At 40.2% G+C, this 19482-nt stretch overlaps 1 protein-coding gene across 2 annotated transcripts in view; it reads left to right on the plus strand.

Moving 5' to 3' along the window:
* Positions 1 to 19482, plus strand: part of FAM234B (family with sequence similarity 234 member B) — a 52557-nt gene that overhangs the window by 18134 nt on the left and 14941 nt on the right. Inside the window, exons 2-8 of one of the 2 annotated variants that reach the window (XM_075182871.1) lie at positions 10687 to 11082; positions 15654 to 15749; positions 15851 to 16039; positions 16863 to 16993; positions 17340 to 17487; positions 18213 to 18354; positions 19125 to 19268. In XM_075182871.1, coding sequence (XP_075038972.1) covers positions 10687 to 11082; positions 15654 to 15749; positions 15851 to 16039; positions 16863 to 16993; positions 17340 to 17487; positions 18213 to 18354; positions 19125 to 19268 — 1246 coding nt within the window. Of the gene's footprint in view, positions 1 to 10665; positions 11083 to 15653; positions 15750 to 15850; positions 16040 to 16862; positions 16994 to 17339; positions 17488 to 18212; positions 18355 to 19124; positions 19269 to 19482 lie in introns of both variants that reach the window. The other variant, XM_075182870.1, reaches the window with a different exon arrangement.

The following is a 19482-nucleotide window of genomic DNA, read 5'->3' on the forward strand; positions in this document are numbered from 1 at the left end:
AGGAGGTGAGAACTCCTTGGTTACCTCGGCAGAATGAGGACAAAGAACAGGCAAGGGAAGTAGGTCAGGGGGTGCCTTAAATAGGGAGAGGCAATTAGTGAACCAATGAGAAAAGGGAGAAGGTTTTAACAGTCCTCCGGTCTGCACATGCGCAGAAGCATAGCTAAGATGGTGGACACCCGCGGCGTTGCACGGGCGCCGGCAGAGCAGTATGTGAGCTGGATCTTGGCCTAGAGGAACCAGAGGTCTGCACATGCGCAGAAGCATAGCTAAGATGGTGGACAGCCACGGCGTTGCACGGGCACCAGCAGAGCAGTGAGTGAGCTGGATCTTGGCCTAGAGCAGGGGTAGGCAACCTGTGGCTCTCCAGGTGTTGTGAAACTACAAATCCCAGCATGCCTTGCCACCTATCTGCTGGTTATCTACTGGCAAAGCATGCTGGGACTTGTAGTTTCACAACACCTGGAGAGCCGCAGGTTGCCTACCCCTGGCCTAGAGGAACCAGAGGTCCGGTGAGTGACAATGGACACATAAAGTTTAACAAACCAATCACTTCAGCGAAAAGGACTGCCACTTTTGTGGCTGAAGTGCTTGGTTTGATTGGGCCTTCACAAAACTAGCTACCATTGGGCTTAAGACAGGTAAGCTAACAGTGCCGTCAATGAGCTCTACAGTGGCAAGATGTTGTCATCATCTTCAGCCTCATCCTCACCCTCATCAGTGTGTACATCATCCCCACTGGAATCCACCATTACAGAAGTATCTGTACTTTTATGTAATTGCCGGTAAAGGCCTTCCTTGTGGAATTTGTATTTCATTTTGATGAACATCATCTTTTCCACATTTTTGGCCTCCTACGCTGATCTCTGACAAGGTTCCCAGCTGTGCTGAAAAATTTCCGAGTACACACTGGAGGGCGTGCAGCTTAAGTATTGCAAAGTGAGTTGGTACATGGGTTTTCAAATTGCCTTTTTTTTCCTCCCATTATTTAAAAGGACTGTCTGATGTGTCTATTTCTATGCTTTCATTAAAATAATCCTCCACCATTATTTGGATGTTGCTAGTAGGATCAGGTGGAGTTACGGCAGAGGTGTCAAGATTTTTGGGCAATTCTGTTAGACCAGACCAGATGTCGAAATGTTGTGCTGACTCATCTGCATCATCCATGGGTTTCTTGGAAAAGTTTAGTTTTTCCTAGCTGCAGTAGCCTGAGAAACTGAAAGAGGAGGGTTGTCACAGTCATATAATCTTTAGTTTGCCCAGTTTCACTTGTCCAAATATCTGTGGTTAAGTGATCAGTGGGTAAAATGGCATTTTGTAGCCCAATAATTAAATTTTACTGAATCTTCTAGTAGAGGTGAGGAATTGATTTTCTAGTAAAATGGTGTCATGATGGAATTTGGTAGCGGGAACTCAGGACCTCAATTAACTGTCTAAAACCAGCTGCATTAATTGTAGATATTGGACGCAGATCTAATACTAGCATGGCGTCTGTGAACTGGGTGACAGCTTTCATACTTGCTACCTCTGGGAATGGATTAACAGTCAATTATTGTAAGCTACTAGTAGTCTTCTTCTTGGTCTGCTTCTGAGATGAAGATTCACCCCCAGCAGCAGCAGCTTGCCTAACGGTCAATAATTGTTTAGAGGAATCCTGGATAGGGGAGGAGCAATCTAGCCTTAGCAACTTGGATGCAGGACTAACGCTGCTCACTAGTGAGGATATTGATGAGGAAGGTGTTGTCGGTGTAGATTGCAGGTGCTGGGATCTAGCTGAGAGAAAAGAGCTACCTGATGCGGGATTGCTTGTTATTTTTTTGAGCATAAGTTTCAGATTTTCCCAACAGCTTGCATGAACTCTCTTCAAATGGTGTAAAATGGATGACGTTCCTAGATGGTTAAGGTCCCTACTTCTACTGACTGCGGCTTTACAAGGGCTTCAAATGGCTAGACAACTGTTGTCAGAATTTGGGTAACAATAGTTCTGCACATAAGAGGTGGATTTTTTTTGGTCTTATGCCCAAGCATGACAATTGCCTTCTTCTTATCACTGGCAAGAACTGCTTCCACTGGTGCAGGACTTACATAAACAACATCATCAACATCCTCATTAGCTCTGTCGTCGGCTACACAAATATCCTCCTCATCCTGTTGCAATTTCAAAGTGGCATCCTTAATTTGTGCATCGCCGGCTACACTTGGGCTGCTCATACACACATTTGGAGAAATGGTGAAAGGAGGCTTTTTTATGAGCACAGTATCAGAAAGATCAGGCATAGACATAGCACTCGTGGATAAACTCTCCTCATGGATTTGTGTCATTTCTGAACATACAGTTTCTTTTACGGCCTTACTGTTTTTTTTCCAGCTCGGCTTTTACACACACAACTTTTTGGATCATGACAGACCTTAGAAGAAGATGCCTCACTGACAGGTGCAGAACTAGTACACATACAGACAGGTGAAGGCCTGATTCTTTCCTTGCCACTGCATGTGTAGAATGAATTGTTGGCAATTTTATGTTTTTTTTACAGTTAACTTTGCTTTTATTACAGGTGTTTTTTTCTTTACCAAGGTAAAACCTTTTTTTTTTTTTTTTTTTACATTACTGTTTCCCTGTTGGAACCCCTCCAGCCATTACAACAAAACTCGGAGTCTGCTCCGAAAGCCTGGTGTTCACTGGAGCCCCTAGTGGTGGGGACAGACTTGGCCGCAGACTAACAGAGGGTCGTGAAATGTGCACCGGCTGGGGAGAACCCGGGAAAGCGGAGAGAAGTCCAGGCAAGGGTCAGGGCCCGGCAGCAGTCAGCGAATCCAATAAACAGGCCGCGGTCAGAGGTCACAGGCACGGTAGCAAGGTCCAAGATACAGGCAAGAAGGGTCAGGGTCACGAGCAAACAGGCAGGGTCCAAATCCAAGCAAAGGGTCATACACGAGAGAACAATCAGAGGTTAAACATCAACAGGGTTCAGAAGCAGGCAGCAGAACTGACAATCAGGCTGACAATCAGCCTCAGGAGGCTGTTAATTGATTACTAGCTAGAACTGGCATAGGTAATAACATAACCAGGAAGCATGTATAAAAATAGAAATGAACCAGTTTAAATCATATGAGAGCTCCCCCAGAGTTGGAGATCCCTACACCCTCCTACATCTATGCAACAAGGATAATCCCAAAGAATAAAAACAGAGCATAGAAACTAGAGCATGCGCTCTGCTGTTAGATGACGCCAGGATGCGGCGTACCGCCGCGGCTCGTGACATTCCTTAACCACTATGCACTTGCGCATAGGGTTTAGAAGATGACATAAAGGGACTAGTATCATCATGACTGGTGCCAGGAGATGGTTTGTGCTTCTGCTCTTCTGTGGACTGATTGGAGTCCATATCGATGGCAGTCAGCATTGTGACTGGAGAGACAAGAACACTGTCTGCTAGCCCTGTTTCTGTGTGAGCAATGGCACTCAGCAGTGTAACTGGAGACTGATAAAAACACTGCTACCCCTCTTGTTTCTGAATGAGCAGTGATACACAGCAATGTGACTGGAGACTGATGAGAACACTGCCACCCCTCCTGTTTCTGTATGAGCAATGATGCTGACCAATTGCAATGGATATTGCCAAGAACAATTCTATCCCTTCTGTGTCTTTCTGCAAAAGGGCAGCGGATCTCCGTAGAGGGTGGTACTTATGGGGCTCAAAACTCGTGAGATTTCAGTTCCGAAGAGGCGCGAAAGAACTCGGATTGCTTAAGTTCGGGCTGGGGCTTGGTTTTCAAAAAAACAAACCTGAACATCACTACTACTAATGACTGTTATTTATCTCAAAATAACAAAATTATCATACTACTTCTAGTAGCCATCTTCTATTAGTAAAGAACTCAATCCTTCAGCAAGATTCTAGATTTGTTCTACGTTTAGTGATTGCTTTAAAGTTTATAGCTGACTAGGTTTACAAGTATTACAGAATACCTTAAATAAATCACCATGTTTTATTCGGGGTTGTGGGAGAAAGAGCTAGGAAAAACATTTAAGTGATACATTTTTAAAGTCTTTTAAAATCAAAGGTGTAAAGGCTGTGTATAGTTGAAAATGTTCCACAAGCTTTAAGGAGGCTAAATGTACAGTATGTTTCTGTTAAGCCTCCAGCACATTGTGTTCAAACTAACTGTAAGACCATTGGTCAAGTAAAAACAGGTTTGGTGTGTTCATTGCTTGTGCTGAGTCGTCATAGGTAGATTGTACTAGATATAAATGGGATTACCCAGCTCTCTCTCTCAATCACAGTTCATATTGCATGTTGTGTCCACAAGCTTTTATCCTTCTCTTGTAAGTGGTGATGTCCAGACTGAATGGAACCTGGCGTAGAGATAGAACTAAACAAAATCTTAGCTTTCTGTTTTAGTCCAAAGATTACAGTAAGTATATAATGTTGTGTACATAATGTAATAGTCTGTTTAATTTGCTTGGAACAAAGATTGATCTGAAATCACTTTAAGATACAGAAGTACAGATCATGTAGTATTTCTTAATCCACCTATGTCAGTGGTTCCCAAACTTTTGCAGTTTGTGGCATCCTTAGTCTCCATAATTGTTTCAAGGCACCCCTCCAAAATAATTACAGAGCAGCCCTGTTTTATAAGTAGTCAAAAAAACGTAATAAGTATTTAGGTCAGGACAGAGATACTTCTTTAGTTGTATGCAAAAATAATACACATAAATCCAAGGGAAAATAATATTTTTATATATTTTTTTCTATTATTTTTCTGTCAAAGAATAATTTACAGCTAACTCACACTGTGCCCCCTCTGCATCTCCACATATTCTGTGCCCCCTCTGCATTTCCACATATTCTGTGCCCCCTCTGCATCTACACATATTCTGTGCCCCCTCTGCATCTCCACATATTCTGTGCCCCCTCTGCATCTCCACATACTCTGTGCCCCCTCAGCATCACCACACACTGTGCCCCCTCTGCATCACCACACACTGTGCCCCCTCTGCATCACCACACAATGTGCCCCCTCTGCATCACCACACACTGTGCCCCCTCTGCATCACCACACACTGTGCCCCCTCTGCATCACAACACACTGTGCCCCTTCTGCATCCACACACTCTGTGCCACTCTGCATCCTTTGTGCCCCCTCGCTCTGCCCACTTTGCATCCTTTCTGCCCCCTCTGCATCCGCGCTCTGCCCCCTCGCTCTGCCCCCTCTGCATCCGCTCTGTGCCCCTCGCTCTGCCCCCTCTGCATCCTTTCTGCCCCCTCTGTATTCCACCGTAGACAGGAAGAAAAACAAAAACAAAAAAAAACGTACAACTCCAGCGGCGCCCGGGACCCAGCATTAGCTCTCCTACCGCCTCTCACTGAATATGTCGGGCGTGATGACGTCACACCAGCCATTCAGTGAGAAGCGAGGAGGTTGCTGGGTCCTGGGCACCGCCAGATTGGTAAGTTTTTGTTATTTTGTTTTTATTCTTCCTGGCCACGGCACCCCTGTGACAGCGCTGCGGCACCCCTGGGAGCCGCAGCGCACAGTTTGGGAACCTAGGACCCATGTAAATGTTTGTTTTAACAGGAGTGGACAAAGTAGAGAGCAATGTATGATTTAGGTCAAATCTAAGGACACCTACTGAGTTGTAACCAGCCACTAAAAAATCATTATGCAGTGAATACTTAGGACTACATACTCCCACATATATACACCGATCAGCCACAACATTGAAATCACTGACCATTGAGATTAATAACATTGATTATCTTGTTACATTAGCACCTGTCAAGGGGTTGGATATATTGGGCAGCAAGTAAACCATTCAGAGTGGCCATGCTAAGCCCTATCCACCATCGAAAGCGCCTACAATGGGCATGTGAGTGCCAAAACTTGACCATGGAGCAATGGAAGAAGGTGGCCTAGTCCAATGAATAACTTTTTTACATCATGTGGTTGCGTGTGTGTCATTTACCTGGGAAGAGATGGCACCAGGATGCCCTTTGGGAAGAAAGCAGTGTGATGCACTGCGCAATGTCCTTCTGGGAAACCTTCTGTCTTTCCATTTATGTGCATGTTTCTTTGACATGTATGACCTACCTAAACATTGTTGCAGAGCAAGTACACGTCTTCATAGCAACTGTATTCCTTGATGGCAATGGCCTCTTTCACCAGAATAATTTGCCCTGCCACACTGCAAAAATTGTTCAGGAGTGGTTGGAGAAAAATGACGAAGAGTTCAAAGCGTTGTCTTGGCCTCAAAATTCCCTAGATCTCAATCCAATCGAGCATCTGTGGGATGTGCTGGAAAAACAAGTCACAGCCATGCTGCCACCACACAACTTACAGGACCTCCAAATGTCTTGGTGCCAGAAATAAGACGCAGAAAATCACAGCAGGGTTTTTGGATATCACAGATAAGTGTAGATATTGTTAGCTTTGCATTGTATCCATGTTTTGGTAAACAGGTTACATCCTGATTCTAAAAATAGCTCAAACCTCGAGGGGGCTGGCTTACCCAGTGAGGCTGTGTTGAAATGTGTATTAAAACAGCACTGTTTTGTATTAAAAGTTCTTCTGATTTCATCTGACCTTAGCACTGGTACCATCAATCAGTGCAGACTGCAAATAAACATCACTTGCATCAAAGACCTGCTTGAAAATATCTTCCATGATGAAAATCCTGTGACCTACAAATTAGACCCAAAATCTAATCCGTTCCCGGCTGCTTCTGAGGTTTGGACCCAGCTTTTCCGGTACCACTTCTCTGCCTGCAGCTCTGGTCATTGTGATAAGGGGGATTCATCCACAGCAACCCTGATCCATAGTAAGAGGTCAGGAGTACCAGCCCAGGTACACCTGTAACGGGGTACACTCGCAGCATCAGTTACCCAGAAGAAACTGGATGCTGGTAAGGATTCCTGTGGTTGCAGCATCTCTAAGCATCTCCTACTGAGGCAAGAGGGCGCATTTGGGATAACGAAAGGAAACAGAGGCAAAGTAAGCCCAGCCAGTTCCCAGCAGCAACAGACAGGGTGGTATAGGCCGTCAATCCTGTCACAGATCCCGATCGAGAACCTTCAGCTAAGGACATGTTGCAGCATTTGGTTGGTTATAGCTAACATTAGGATGCCACTCAATTACAACTCCTTCAGTGCCTACAAACCCTAGCATCTCGTTTGAACTCTTTGCAAATGGCCTTACCAGTTACCCGGCCACCTCCTCTACTGAATCCAGGACTCCTTTCCAGGCAGAGACCCTGTCTACTTTACATTTACCTATTCCCAAAATATTTGATGATGATCCTAAATGTTGTTGTGGATTTTTGAACCAATGTTGAATTCAATTTGAATTGCTTCCACAAAATTTTCCTACTGATCGAGATAAGTTTTCTTATATCATAGCACTTCTATCTGGGCAAGCTCTGGCATGGGCTTCTCCTCTCAGGCACGGTGATGATTATCTTCTGCAAGACTGTGCTGCATTCACTGCAACTTTCCGAAATATTTTGATGAACCTGGAAGGGTATCGTCCTCTGCCTCAAGTATCAAGTTTTCAGACTCCATCAGGCTACTCGCTCCCTAACGCAATATGTGATCCAATTCCGTACACTTTCTTCAGAACTTCAATAGAAAAACTAAGCTCTTGTGGCTACCTTTTGGCAGGGTCTTGCAGACCGTAGGTTAGTTCACTATTTAAGGCACTTCCTCCTATGCTCCGTTATCAGATCTTCAGGTCTCTCCCTCTGACAGTAAGATCAGACCTAAATTTGTACTTGTGTTACCTGTTTCACGACCAAGACCTATGGCTAATCTGCAAAGCATTGCGTATCACCATCGATCCTGTTTCCAGGCTATACTGCCCATTGGGATTTCAGTGCCTCTGTACTTTTACCTCACTGTCTAGTTTGGGTAATCTACCTTTCAACCCTGTTTGTGGTCCGTTCCGCAGAACACTGCGCATCTCCATCGATCCTCTGCTTTATAACCTATTAGAATCTCCGCGCTCCAGTGCTCTGCTGTCATTCCATCTCGTTCCTCAGATCTATCTATGTACTTCCCTTTCGGTGCTCCAGCTCAGCTTCTCGCCCCATCTGTATCCTGATTGTCATACCCTGGTCTGTGTCTCCTAGAAGACCACGACCTGCGGTTAGAGAGCAGCCAAGCCCATATCCCCTTGCTGGGATCCCTGGTGAAATCCTCTATTTACGATTAGACTCTTCACCTCCTCTTGGAGGTAAGTCATCACCTGAGCAGGTTTATTCTAACATCTGCACTGTGACAGGTTGCAGAAGATGAGGATTCCAAATTGATTTTCCTTAAATTTTCTTCTGGTTCTACCTATATCTTCAAGTTGCATCCTTTACCTTATGCATAAAAAAATAGAACAATATATAAGACAAGATAATTATCTTTATTTACCAACCTATAAGAAAACAATATGTAGTATGGAAAAATGGTAAAGATCTATAGGAATTCTGGTGGAAGAATTTTACACCCGTGAACGAGAAGAAATATTAAATAAGGAAACATTTCAATTCAGAAGCCTTATTAAGGCCATGTGGAATAAGACAATCTAGTTTAAAAATACATGTAATTTGAGTCATTGATAACTGGTTCTCAATATTTGTATGTTTCCAGTTATTCTGGATCAAATCTATACCTTGGTTAACCAGATCTTCTCTGAGCGCTCGTGTTTTTCTTTAAGATGTGCCAACAATGAAGATGTTTAATTTTCTCTTTTTATATTCCAAAAATGTTCGCTGATATATTTTTCATCCACATCCTCATCTTTCACCTTAGTATCCTTGTGGTTTTCCCTATGTATATAAGGCAACATTTACTTTCAAGTAGATATATATATTTTTATAACGTGATGATATTATTTATTTTATAGACCTGACCTCTCACTGTAAATTCTTGAGTTTTGCTGTTTTAATTTTAATTGTTCTACATTCGGAACATATTCCACACCGATGAAAAACTTTGGTTATTATTTGGCCAGCTGATGGATTTTCTAGGAGAGCTTCTCACACTGGTTTTGCTTTAAACTTTGCAGCTCTCCTATGTATATAAAGGAGGGTTAATCTGGTTGAAAATGACAGTATTTGATCATTGAGCAGAATATTCCAATGTTTACATATGATTTTATCTATGGCTTTATGATAGCAGCTATACCTTGTGATGAAAGTTACTTTTTTGATTATCTTGCTCTTTATTTTTAAGAAATAAAAGATATTGTCGATTTTGTTTCAATAGATTTCTCTTTTACTATATCGAGTTGTCTATTCTCATAGCCTTTTGAACTAAAATTTTGTTTCATCTCATCCATTTGATTTAATAAAACTTCCTGCTCTGTGCAGTTCTTCGTTGAATGTCAGAACTGGCTATAAGGAATACTGTTTAGTCAGTTCTCATGATGATCACTATATCTGAGGATATATGTGTATCTGCATCGGTTCGTTTTTTGGAACATTAAGATTAAATTTGGGCTTCATTAATGTAAATTTCCATCTTAACAAAATGTACAGAAGTCTTGCTAATATACAAATACATATGAATTAAATATTCCAATTGTTATTAGATACAGACAAAATGGGTTAAGGGGATCTTCACTCCCTCCTCCCTTCACAAATAAATAAAATGTCTATATACCTTCACCACGATACCAGGTTTGCCCCAAAACCACTGGAATCTCCAAAGTTCCCAATATGTCATAAATAAATTTGTGTACTTTGGGGCAAACTTGGTACCCATTGCGGTGCCCTTTTTTGTATATAATATTCTCTTTGAAAATAAAATTAACTATTAGTTAAAATAAAAGGAATACCTTTCCCTCAGGAAATCATTTAAGTTGTTCTTTTATTACAACTTATTGAGGAAAAATTCAACAGCTGTTAGACCTTTATAGTGATCTATAATACTGTAAAGAAATGGTACATCTGAAGTTATTAAATAATCACTTTGTCAAGACATATTATGCAGTAGTTTGAAAGCATCCATAGCAATATAAGTTGTATTTGAGTTGTATTTAGTTGGTATTTTCAGTTAAGGGGAGTAACCCAAAACTTCCTCAAAGTGTGATCTTTGAAAAAAAATATTAATGATGGTAGTTTTGGATTAATAGATTATGATTTATAATTTTGAGGAGTTTTAATAATTTTTAGACAGACCATGTGTTCTTGTAGTGATTGACCACGTGTCACATACATGTCACACAAGCTCAAGTAACTGCTGTTTGTGAGGTCTCATCTGTATTATTATTGTTAATTTGTATGGCGCCACACTGCTCTGCAGCATTGGACAGTGGAGAAAACTGGACATACTTAAAACAAAGACATAGAAAATAGACAAAATAAATGCAGACATGAAAACAAAGGGTAAGGAGGAACCTGCTCATGAGAACTTACATTTTAATTGGATGAGGGCATGACTCAATCAAGAGGAACAAGTGTGGCTCACCTCAATTGAGAATGTCCTTTTAATTTTTTGTATTATATGACTAGGAGGAGTAAAGATGTTCATTTTTCTGCATTTTTTGAACAATAAATAGTTGTCAGAATTATGAGAATAATAATTTTATTTAAGCAAATATTATTTTGTAAAATGTTCCTGTAAGATATGATAATATATGGGTATAACATTCCATTGCTGTACAATTTATGCTATGTAGAATTGGTTGGTGTTTTCACAGGAAAAAAGTCTCATGACCCCAGGGAATATGACCCTCTTACACAGGCTGACAGTGATGAGAGCGAAGATGATCTGGTCATCAACATCCAGCAAAATGGAGTTCAGAATGGAAAAGGCACGCGAGGTGCATCTCATGACCCCGACTCTGATGTTGAAGAAACGTCAAAGAGAGTTCAGCAGCGACCAGTAGATAATAAACAGGATGGGTTTGCTGCTAGTGGTTTGCTGGAACCAGAGCTCAAGACAACATCGTCTTTAGTATCATATGTACGGACCACAGTCTTCATTCTCACAGTTGTCATCTCTATGGTAATGGTTCTTATTTGTGCATTCCTCATCCCTTGCCAGTTGAGTGGTCAGCACAATCTATGGATGCTCAATGTGGGTTATGAGACAGGTAAGCATTTATAGAAACAAACATTGATAACAGTGTGATAAGTATCGAATGCTATGCTCATGTGTGTCAGGTCACAATTTGCTCCCAGTAGCCACTAGTGTAGCATCTCCATTAAAGAGAAGCTGTCAGATTTGTGAAAAGATATGGCTTGTGCACTATGTCTGTATTAATAAATGAACCACCAATGCTTCCTTTGTTCCATGGAAACTTTAATATCTTGGTAAAACTATATACTGTACTGTGCTATATGAGTAAGCCGTGCTAGAGCAAGCGTGACTCCAGCATATAGCATTTGGAAATAGATAATATTTGCTAATACCGTATTTCCCCAAGTATATGACGCACCCATGAATAAGACGCACCTTAATTTTGGGGCCCAAAATGAAAAAAAAAAAGCTTCCTGAGACAACTGGGGTCTCCCACTGCCGGCTGGTTTTCCTGCGCCATCTCATGCTCTGAGCATGCTGCCCTCCTGGCGGTTTCCAGATTCCCGGGTGCCCCCTGCCTTCTGAGAGTCCCCCCTGGCCCTGGTGGCTTCTAGCTGAGTGCCTTACCTCTACCTCTCGGAGCGCCTATCACGGCAATTGTGGCCTGTTTCCGGTGGAGACCAGGGGCTGGAGTTGGAACACGCAGTTCATACATCCAGCGGGGACTCCTCTCTCCTCTCACATCCAGGTGCCGACTTCTTCATTGAGGTAAGTAAGACTTGCAGTGTATAAGACGCACCCTTTTTTTAGACCCAAAATTTGGGGGGAAAAGGTGCGTCTTATACATGGGGAAATACGGTATGTCGTGCCCTCTTGTAGGCAGAGGGAGCATTGGAGAACTTTTATTTTTTTAAAACATATACTCAGGTTGTGCTGAAAATAATTGGATATATGAGTTAATTTGGTCAAGGGTGGATTTGTTATATAAAATGTATTAAGTCATTTCTCCCCATGCTTATCTCTGTGCTTATCTCTGTGATATATCTAATAATGATTTTTATATACTCCCTTTTAACAATCTGTGACGGAAGGCTATATTTAGCATAATGACAGTGACCGTTTAAATTACTTCTGTAAAAGTTAAAAAGCATTATAATACCACACATTAGCAGGCAGGAATTGTACCAATGTAAACATATTTTATGGAAAGTAAGTAAATGCATTTGTTTTGTGCAACTAATCTAATCTTCACTTGTTCATGTTATGCTCCATGCAATATAAAAACAGAGAATGCCTTTCAGTGTAAAGCAGTTTATTATTAAAAAATTATAGTGTCTCTCATATGGGCATAGCCTCTATGCATAAGGTAAGTAACAAATTACATGTCTGTAATGTAGCAACTTCCTATTTGTCAAGTGTTTTTGAAGCCAATGTAGTCCTAACACATATGTCCTTAAGACAGAGTTAGGTTCCACAGCTTTAAATCCTGTTGCAGACAAACTGCTTCTCATTCGGCATCGTAGTTCATGAACAGTGCAATTCCAGTGCTGTATCATCTAATCGGATGACCGCAATGAATTGGCTGATTAGATGGCAAACATCCTGACTGGTTTTGCAGTGCATCATTTTACTGCTTCCTCTACAGCAGTAATGGGCAAACTTTTTCAGGAGCGGGCCAAATAAAAAAGAAAAACTTTAGGCGGGCCAATATAATTTATTAAAAAACTCAAATATCGAAATATATAATACAAATTTTTTGAATGGGACGGGAGGGTGTTATATAGCAGTGTTACCTCTATAAGTGCAGCGATCGTACAGACACAGCACTTATTTCCGCAGGTTGTTGCAGATCCGTCTTTCTGGTGAGCCACTAACTGACAACACAGCAGCCAATGGAAATCCGCCTTAGTATATGGCCCAGCCCATCTCTTCTCACATAACTTTCAGCCATTAGGGGGCGGGCAGGTGTTTGAGTGATTGACATACAAAGTGTCCTTTTAGGAAGTAGGATGAAGTGTAATAAAAATGAAGGTTCTGACACACAGGGTCAGCCCTAATAATTTTAATGCATATTTTAATGAATTTTTTTTAAATATTGGCGGGCCGGATCTGGCCCGCGGGCGGCAGTTTGCCCATCACTGCTCTAGAGTCACTGTTTTCCTGCATGATAAAATGTACATAATGACACTCGTCTATAGTTAAATGTATCAACTCTGAATATACAAATCAGAATACATAATTTATATTGTAATGAATAAGACGTTTTGTATGATGTTTTGTGTGCTGAAAAGTTTCTGACTTTTGTATTTTAAATTCTATTTAGTGTAAACGCTATGGGCCTGAGTCATTAAGGAGAGAGAGGCAAAAAAGGAGTAAATTTGACCCTGGACAAACCATGTTACAAAAGGTGCAAATTAGTTTGGGTTGGGTACTAAAAGACGATGCTGTAACTCCCGACAAGAGTTACAGCGACATCTTTACTGCGAATGTTTATGTCCCCAACAAACTATTAATCCTGAATGTTTAACAAGCTTACTTGGAGTAAACTTGATTCAGTAAACAGTCCAGCAGCACATAATGATGTCGCTCTGAACGCCGACAGTAATATTAGTACCGTTAAGGGGGGCATTTAAAATAGGCACCATCTGTCCAATGTTTAGTAGTAAGGCTTACATAATGTAGCCTTAAGCATTGGCATAACTGCCCCCTTAACTGTACTAATATTACTGTCTGCATACAGAGCGATATTAATGAATCGCGTTTACTCCAAGTAAGTTTTTTAAACATTCGGGATTAATAGTTTGTCGTGGATATAAACATTTGCAGTAAAGATGTCGCAGTAAGTCTTGTCGGGAGTTACAGCCTCAGGAATCTGAGTACCACCAATTAGTTTATTATTTTGCACGTTCGAAAAATACCGGCTGCTTTTTCATCTAGCACACAAATACTAGATAGTTTTAATTTTACACAGAAATTTAAAGTTGATCTAAGGCATGCCCTACCCCACATATAAATCTGTCGCCACGTTTTAAATTTACCTTTCCCTCCAATGCAACATGGTTTTGCCAAGGTGCAAAGTTACTCCATTTACTTGCTTTTCTCTCCTTAATGACTCAGGCCCTATATGTAGAACATAATCAAATTTCATAGGCAAGCGCGGGGGAGGGGAGTTACAAGTTCTCCCTTCTACACCAGATTGCTGATTACATTATTATTATTATTATAGGTCTGGCATATTCCATAGCACTTTACTGTTGAGAACAGGCACAGCTTTTTCAGAGCAGGAAGTATATATAATATGAATATTTTAGTGAAAAGCAAAGCAATAATCCCCTCTATCATAATACTGCACTTTCCCCTGTGTGTCAGCAAAATATTTGAGCACTGCTTCCTAAAACAAACCTATGTCTTGCATTGAAAGTGGGCAATTCTGTTTATGAATGTCAATATTTGCTGTTTATTTTACTTGACTATAAATACCGTATATACTCGAGTATAAGTCGACCCGAATATAAGCCGAGGGATCTAATTTTACCACAAAAAACTGGGAAAAATTATTGACTCGAGTATAAGCCTCGGGTGGGAAATGGCGCTATATAAATACCGTAAATGGTGATGATGATGATATCTGTCAGTTTACAAAAATACCCCCCCCCCCCCAAAAAAGAATACAACAAATCTTTTCAAAGACTATATGACACAGAAATACACATTTATCTCTCCCTGTTCATCTTCTTATAAGTGATTTATATAAACTTTTGACTAGGACTGCACTGCTATAGACATTAATATCTCTGGGGATAAGGCAATGGGACCGTGGGTATATATCGTTGCATGTGTATTTATATTATGGTGAGGTAGCTGAGCATAAAACATTACCTCTGTGTGTGCAATAATGTATTTTTCAGGAAGCGTGGTATTGACTGGAACCAGGCTGCCCCCCTCTCTCCCTGAATGTCTGTAAGACTGTCTGTGCCAGAATGCACATGCGTTCCACTGCGGAACTACACAGACATTCAGGGAGAGAGGGGGGCAGCCTGGCTCCAGTCAATACCACGCTTCCTGAAAAATACATTATTGCACACACAGAGGTAATGTTTTATGCTCAGCTACCTCACCATAATATAAATACACATGCAACGATATATACCCACGGTCCCATTGCCTTATCCTCAGAGATATTAATGTCTCCTCCCAACTCACAAGAGTTTGGTGCTTGCCAAAAGCTCCGCAGTGGAACGCATGTGCGTTCCACAGACAGGAAGTTCGGCACTTGCATTGCAAGTGCCGAGCTTCCTGTCTGTGGAACGCACATGCGTTCCACTGCGGAACTAACGGCAAGCACCAAACTCTTGTGAGTTGATTTTGTTTGTCCACCAAACTCTTCAGTTAATATTTTCCTTCTCTTTCTCTTCAGCCCTTAAGTAGGCTGAAGCTATGGAGGCAGGCACCACCCTCCTTACGGCCGTGCATTGTGATCTTTAACTATTACTCGAGTATAAGCCGAGGGGGGGCTTTTTGAGCACAAAAAATGTGCTGAAAAACTCGGCTTATACTCGAGTATATACGGTAAATAGATAATTTGGGATGCAAAGCGTTGATGGTTTGGACACATTTATTACACTTTACTGTTTTCTTCCCAAGAGGTTTCTCCTCCCGTGGAGCTGTTTGATGTGAATAAGGACGGTGTGCCAGATATCCTGCTTTCAATTTTGTCTCCTAGTGTTAATGCTTCGCATGGTAAGATGGAAATTAGTTTTACATTGTCTTCATTTCTCACCTATTCTTTCGCTATTTTTGCTAGAATGACAGTCATTCCCTTAGTTTTAACTTATTTTTAGCTTTCCTGAAGCAGCAGCTCTCCATTTCTGTTTTCTCTGGCAATAATGGGAGTGTCTTGTGGAACAGACACATTGAGGAGTACCTCCGGAGTATTCAGTGCGTGCAGCTGATCATTGAGCCTCAACTGAATGACACGTGTCTTCTAACTGGAACTTACAAGCTACTACGTTTGGTCAGCGCATCCACAGGTAGAGCCTAGCTTTCCACATGCAGTGGCTGCTCTTCACTTTATTACTCTATACTTGCTCAGTTAAGGCACAGAGAACCTTATTTCACTTCATTGTTGTATTTCTATAAATGGAAGCTGGCATGTTGCTTTGTGCCTTAGTGCCATTTGGTGGCCGTACTAAATTTGAACATGACAGAATTTTTTAAATCACTATCCGTTCAATCGGAAATAAAGCAACTCATGTTTTACTCAACAAAGAGAGATTTATTGTGTTTATAAGTAGTTCCACCAGTTATTCATTCCTTTTACTTTCTTAGTTTGTTTATGCATTCTTTTCTAATGGAATTAATGGCAACATCCTGCTGTCCCTTAGGGAGATGTTTATTCCATTGCTAAAGTTGTGTAGATAGATCTGAAAACACAGAGCATGTTGCACATTACACCCAATAAAATAGTTATTTATTGTTTCTTCAGTAGGTTTAATTAGCTAAAATAAGTTGTTGTTACTCTGGAAGAAAAAAATCATTACTGTAACCCAAACCGAATTAGTTATCATTTTTAATATGTTGGGTATATGACCTGTAGCATGCATACATAATTTATTAGTGTTTTCTTTTTATAAAACTCTAATTAAAATTGTGTTTATTTTCTAAGGGAATGGTGAAATATATTTTTAGAAACAACTGTATGAATAATTCTTTACACTTTTTTTATTTACTATGGATATAGTTTTTGCTATTAGAGATAGGTGGTTATAAATAATCCATAAAATGATCAACCGGAGATCTGTGTGCTGAAAAGATCAGACGCAGAAATGAATTTATCTGTTGTCTCTTCCAAAGGGTCAACAATATGGACCATAAATCCAAGCCATGTGTCCAGTGGAACAATAGCAGCACCTGCTGTAATTCTGCCAGATCTGGATGATGACAATATCAATGACTTGCTGGTTCTCACCATCGGGGAAAGTCAGGTAACTAACTGAAAAGGTTGGTAATTACATGCCTTGTGATAGCAGGAGAGAAAACAATGTCATTATTTTTCTAAGGATTAGTTTAAGACAGAAATCATAAAAATTGTATAAATGACCTAAGAGTTTCAGATTTTAAGAATACTGTAGTGTCTGGGAGGTTATGTGACATTGATGTGTTGTTCCTGAATCAGATGGTTCCTGAGCTAAAAAAAAAAAGAGTTTGCAAGCTTACTATGTTAGTGCAAATTTGCTTTGTAGTGCTAGGATCTTTAAAGACTTTTGTTCAATGAAGTGTTCTCTTACTGATGACACATAATTATTGATGCCCTGCAAATTTCACACGCAGCCAGATCTAGGATTCCTGTTGGTGTCTGGTCGTACTGGGAAGCCTTTGGGTGGAATCGTAAAATACAACATCATGGGAGAAGGAAAAGTTCTAGGACCTCAGGTTTACTACACAAGCCAAGGGGCTATTTACATTCTTTTTGGGTTTGGTAGGATTTGCTTCTCATTTCTTTTTGTTTGCTTTTTTTATTGTTTAAACAAATCCATTATAGACATGATACAGACAAAGTAATACAGTTTTGGCATTTGATGCAAGTAGTTTAATGTGATTTTAAATAAATATAAAAGCTGGCAATAGTTTCTTAACAATATATATATATGTCTCTGGTTTGAATTATTAGACATATAATATGTGTATTTAAATGTACTAGTGTGTAGTGCTCGGAACTCTAGAAACAGATTGTGCTTCATGTTATTTAAAAATTTCACTTGATTAGATAACAAACTCTACATGATTAAGGCCTCATAGACATATGTGTTAATTTTAAGCTTTTATGCACATTCTTGATGAATGCGCATATAAACTTTCTGAGGAACATTTTCGTCACTTTTAAGAAGTGTTAACGCTCTATATAATGCAATGGAGATCTGTGACAATGCTCAGTAAGTACATAGTACATTGATGCAGGAAAGGTTTGAGACAACGCTGTTAACACTGTTAAAAGTAAGGACAAAGCACTAGGTTTTGTCTATGCTTTTAACTAGCATTGTTTTTTTAATGATGTTGTGTACAATCCCTTTAAGCTCTCAACCACATTGTGATGCACTTACATCATGTACATAATAAGTTTCTAGATATTTTGTAATGATCTAACAATGAAAAGGTTCTGCTTGCCAGCAATGAAAATTAATGCTAGATGCTCTATTCTCTTAGGGAACATCCAGGCTGTTGCATTGAGAGATATATATGCACAGGCAAAAAATAGAGATAGTTTCCCAAGTGTCCTTCAGAAAAACGAGCCAGACTGGGAGAAGCGAAGAACAGTCAATCTCTCCAAACTTATCAGTGTTTACAGGTATCTATCTTCAAATATTATTATGGTTATTATTAATAATAATAATAATTAATATTATTGCTATTACTATTATTAACGTTTTCTGTATTCTATTATTAAAATAATATTGATTGAATTAGCTCACATGAGACTATAATGCTAAAGGGTGATGTAAATGTTGTTATAACTGGGGATAGTGGACATTTTGCCAACTCTAGGATTATCATTTGGTACAAGGATTATGAGATGGATTTCATCTGACCCATGCTGAACATATTTGTAAGGTGAAAGGTTGTGCCACATAGTAGCTTGTAGAATAAATTATTAGACTTCTAATCTGTACATGTTTTATTTTTCTGTACATTTCTCACTTTTTTAAACATGTTGCATTTTTTATTATAGACATTTGTCTGACAAGTTCTAATACCACCTGGAGCTATCGCTTTCTTCCCCCCACACACACACACCCTTCTTGGAGACCCAAGGATTGTTTTTCTGTGGCTATTTTGTTCATCTTAAAGCCCCGGACAAAAACGTGGGCTGTGTGATGCTGCAGAGGGTGTCATGAGTAAAATGACCAATCAGAAGCCACAATCATTGTTGTTATGGCTTATGATTGGTCCTTTTCACAAAGTCATCATTTTACAGCCATTTTGAAGTAGTAAGCAACATTGTTCACCTCTTATTACAGAGCACTTTTACAGAGTGGTAATGCAGCTTTAAGTATTAATCAGCCTGTAGCACCTACATTATTGTCTTCTGGATATCACAGTACTATTTTTATTTTAAAGTGCAGGGGTGGAATTTCTGCAAACCGTTCCAGTTTATGGAAGCAACTGCAGTGACCTGCTTGTCACAACCAAAGAGGGACTATCTCTCCTGAGGGGACAAGATCTGGAACAGAGATGGAGCATCAGTCTGATCAATATTCACAGGTTCATATTTATGTATTTGCAAAGGTTTCAATGATCTTCCCAAGCTATAGATATTTCTGCCTTCACCTCCTTGACCATGAAATTTCTCAATGATGTGACATTGACTATGCAACACATAAAGGTGTATGATTGATCCAATATAAAACCATGTATGTGCATGGTTTGTCAAAGAAAAATACTAATAATTTGCAAATAACTGCCACAGAGAGTGTAC

Source organism: Mixophyes fleayi, chromosome 8 (assembly GCF_038048845.1).
Source record: "Mixophyes fleayi isolate aMixFle1 chromosome 8, aMixFle1.hap1, whole genome shotgun sequence".
Classification (NCBI taxonomy): domain Eukaryota; kingdom Metazoa; phylum Chordata; class Amphibia; order Anura; family Limnodynastidae; genus Mixophyes; species Mixophyes fleayi.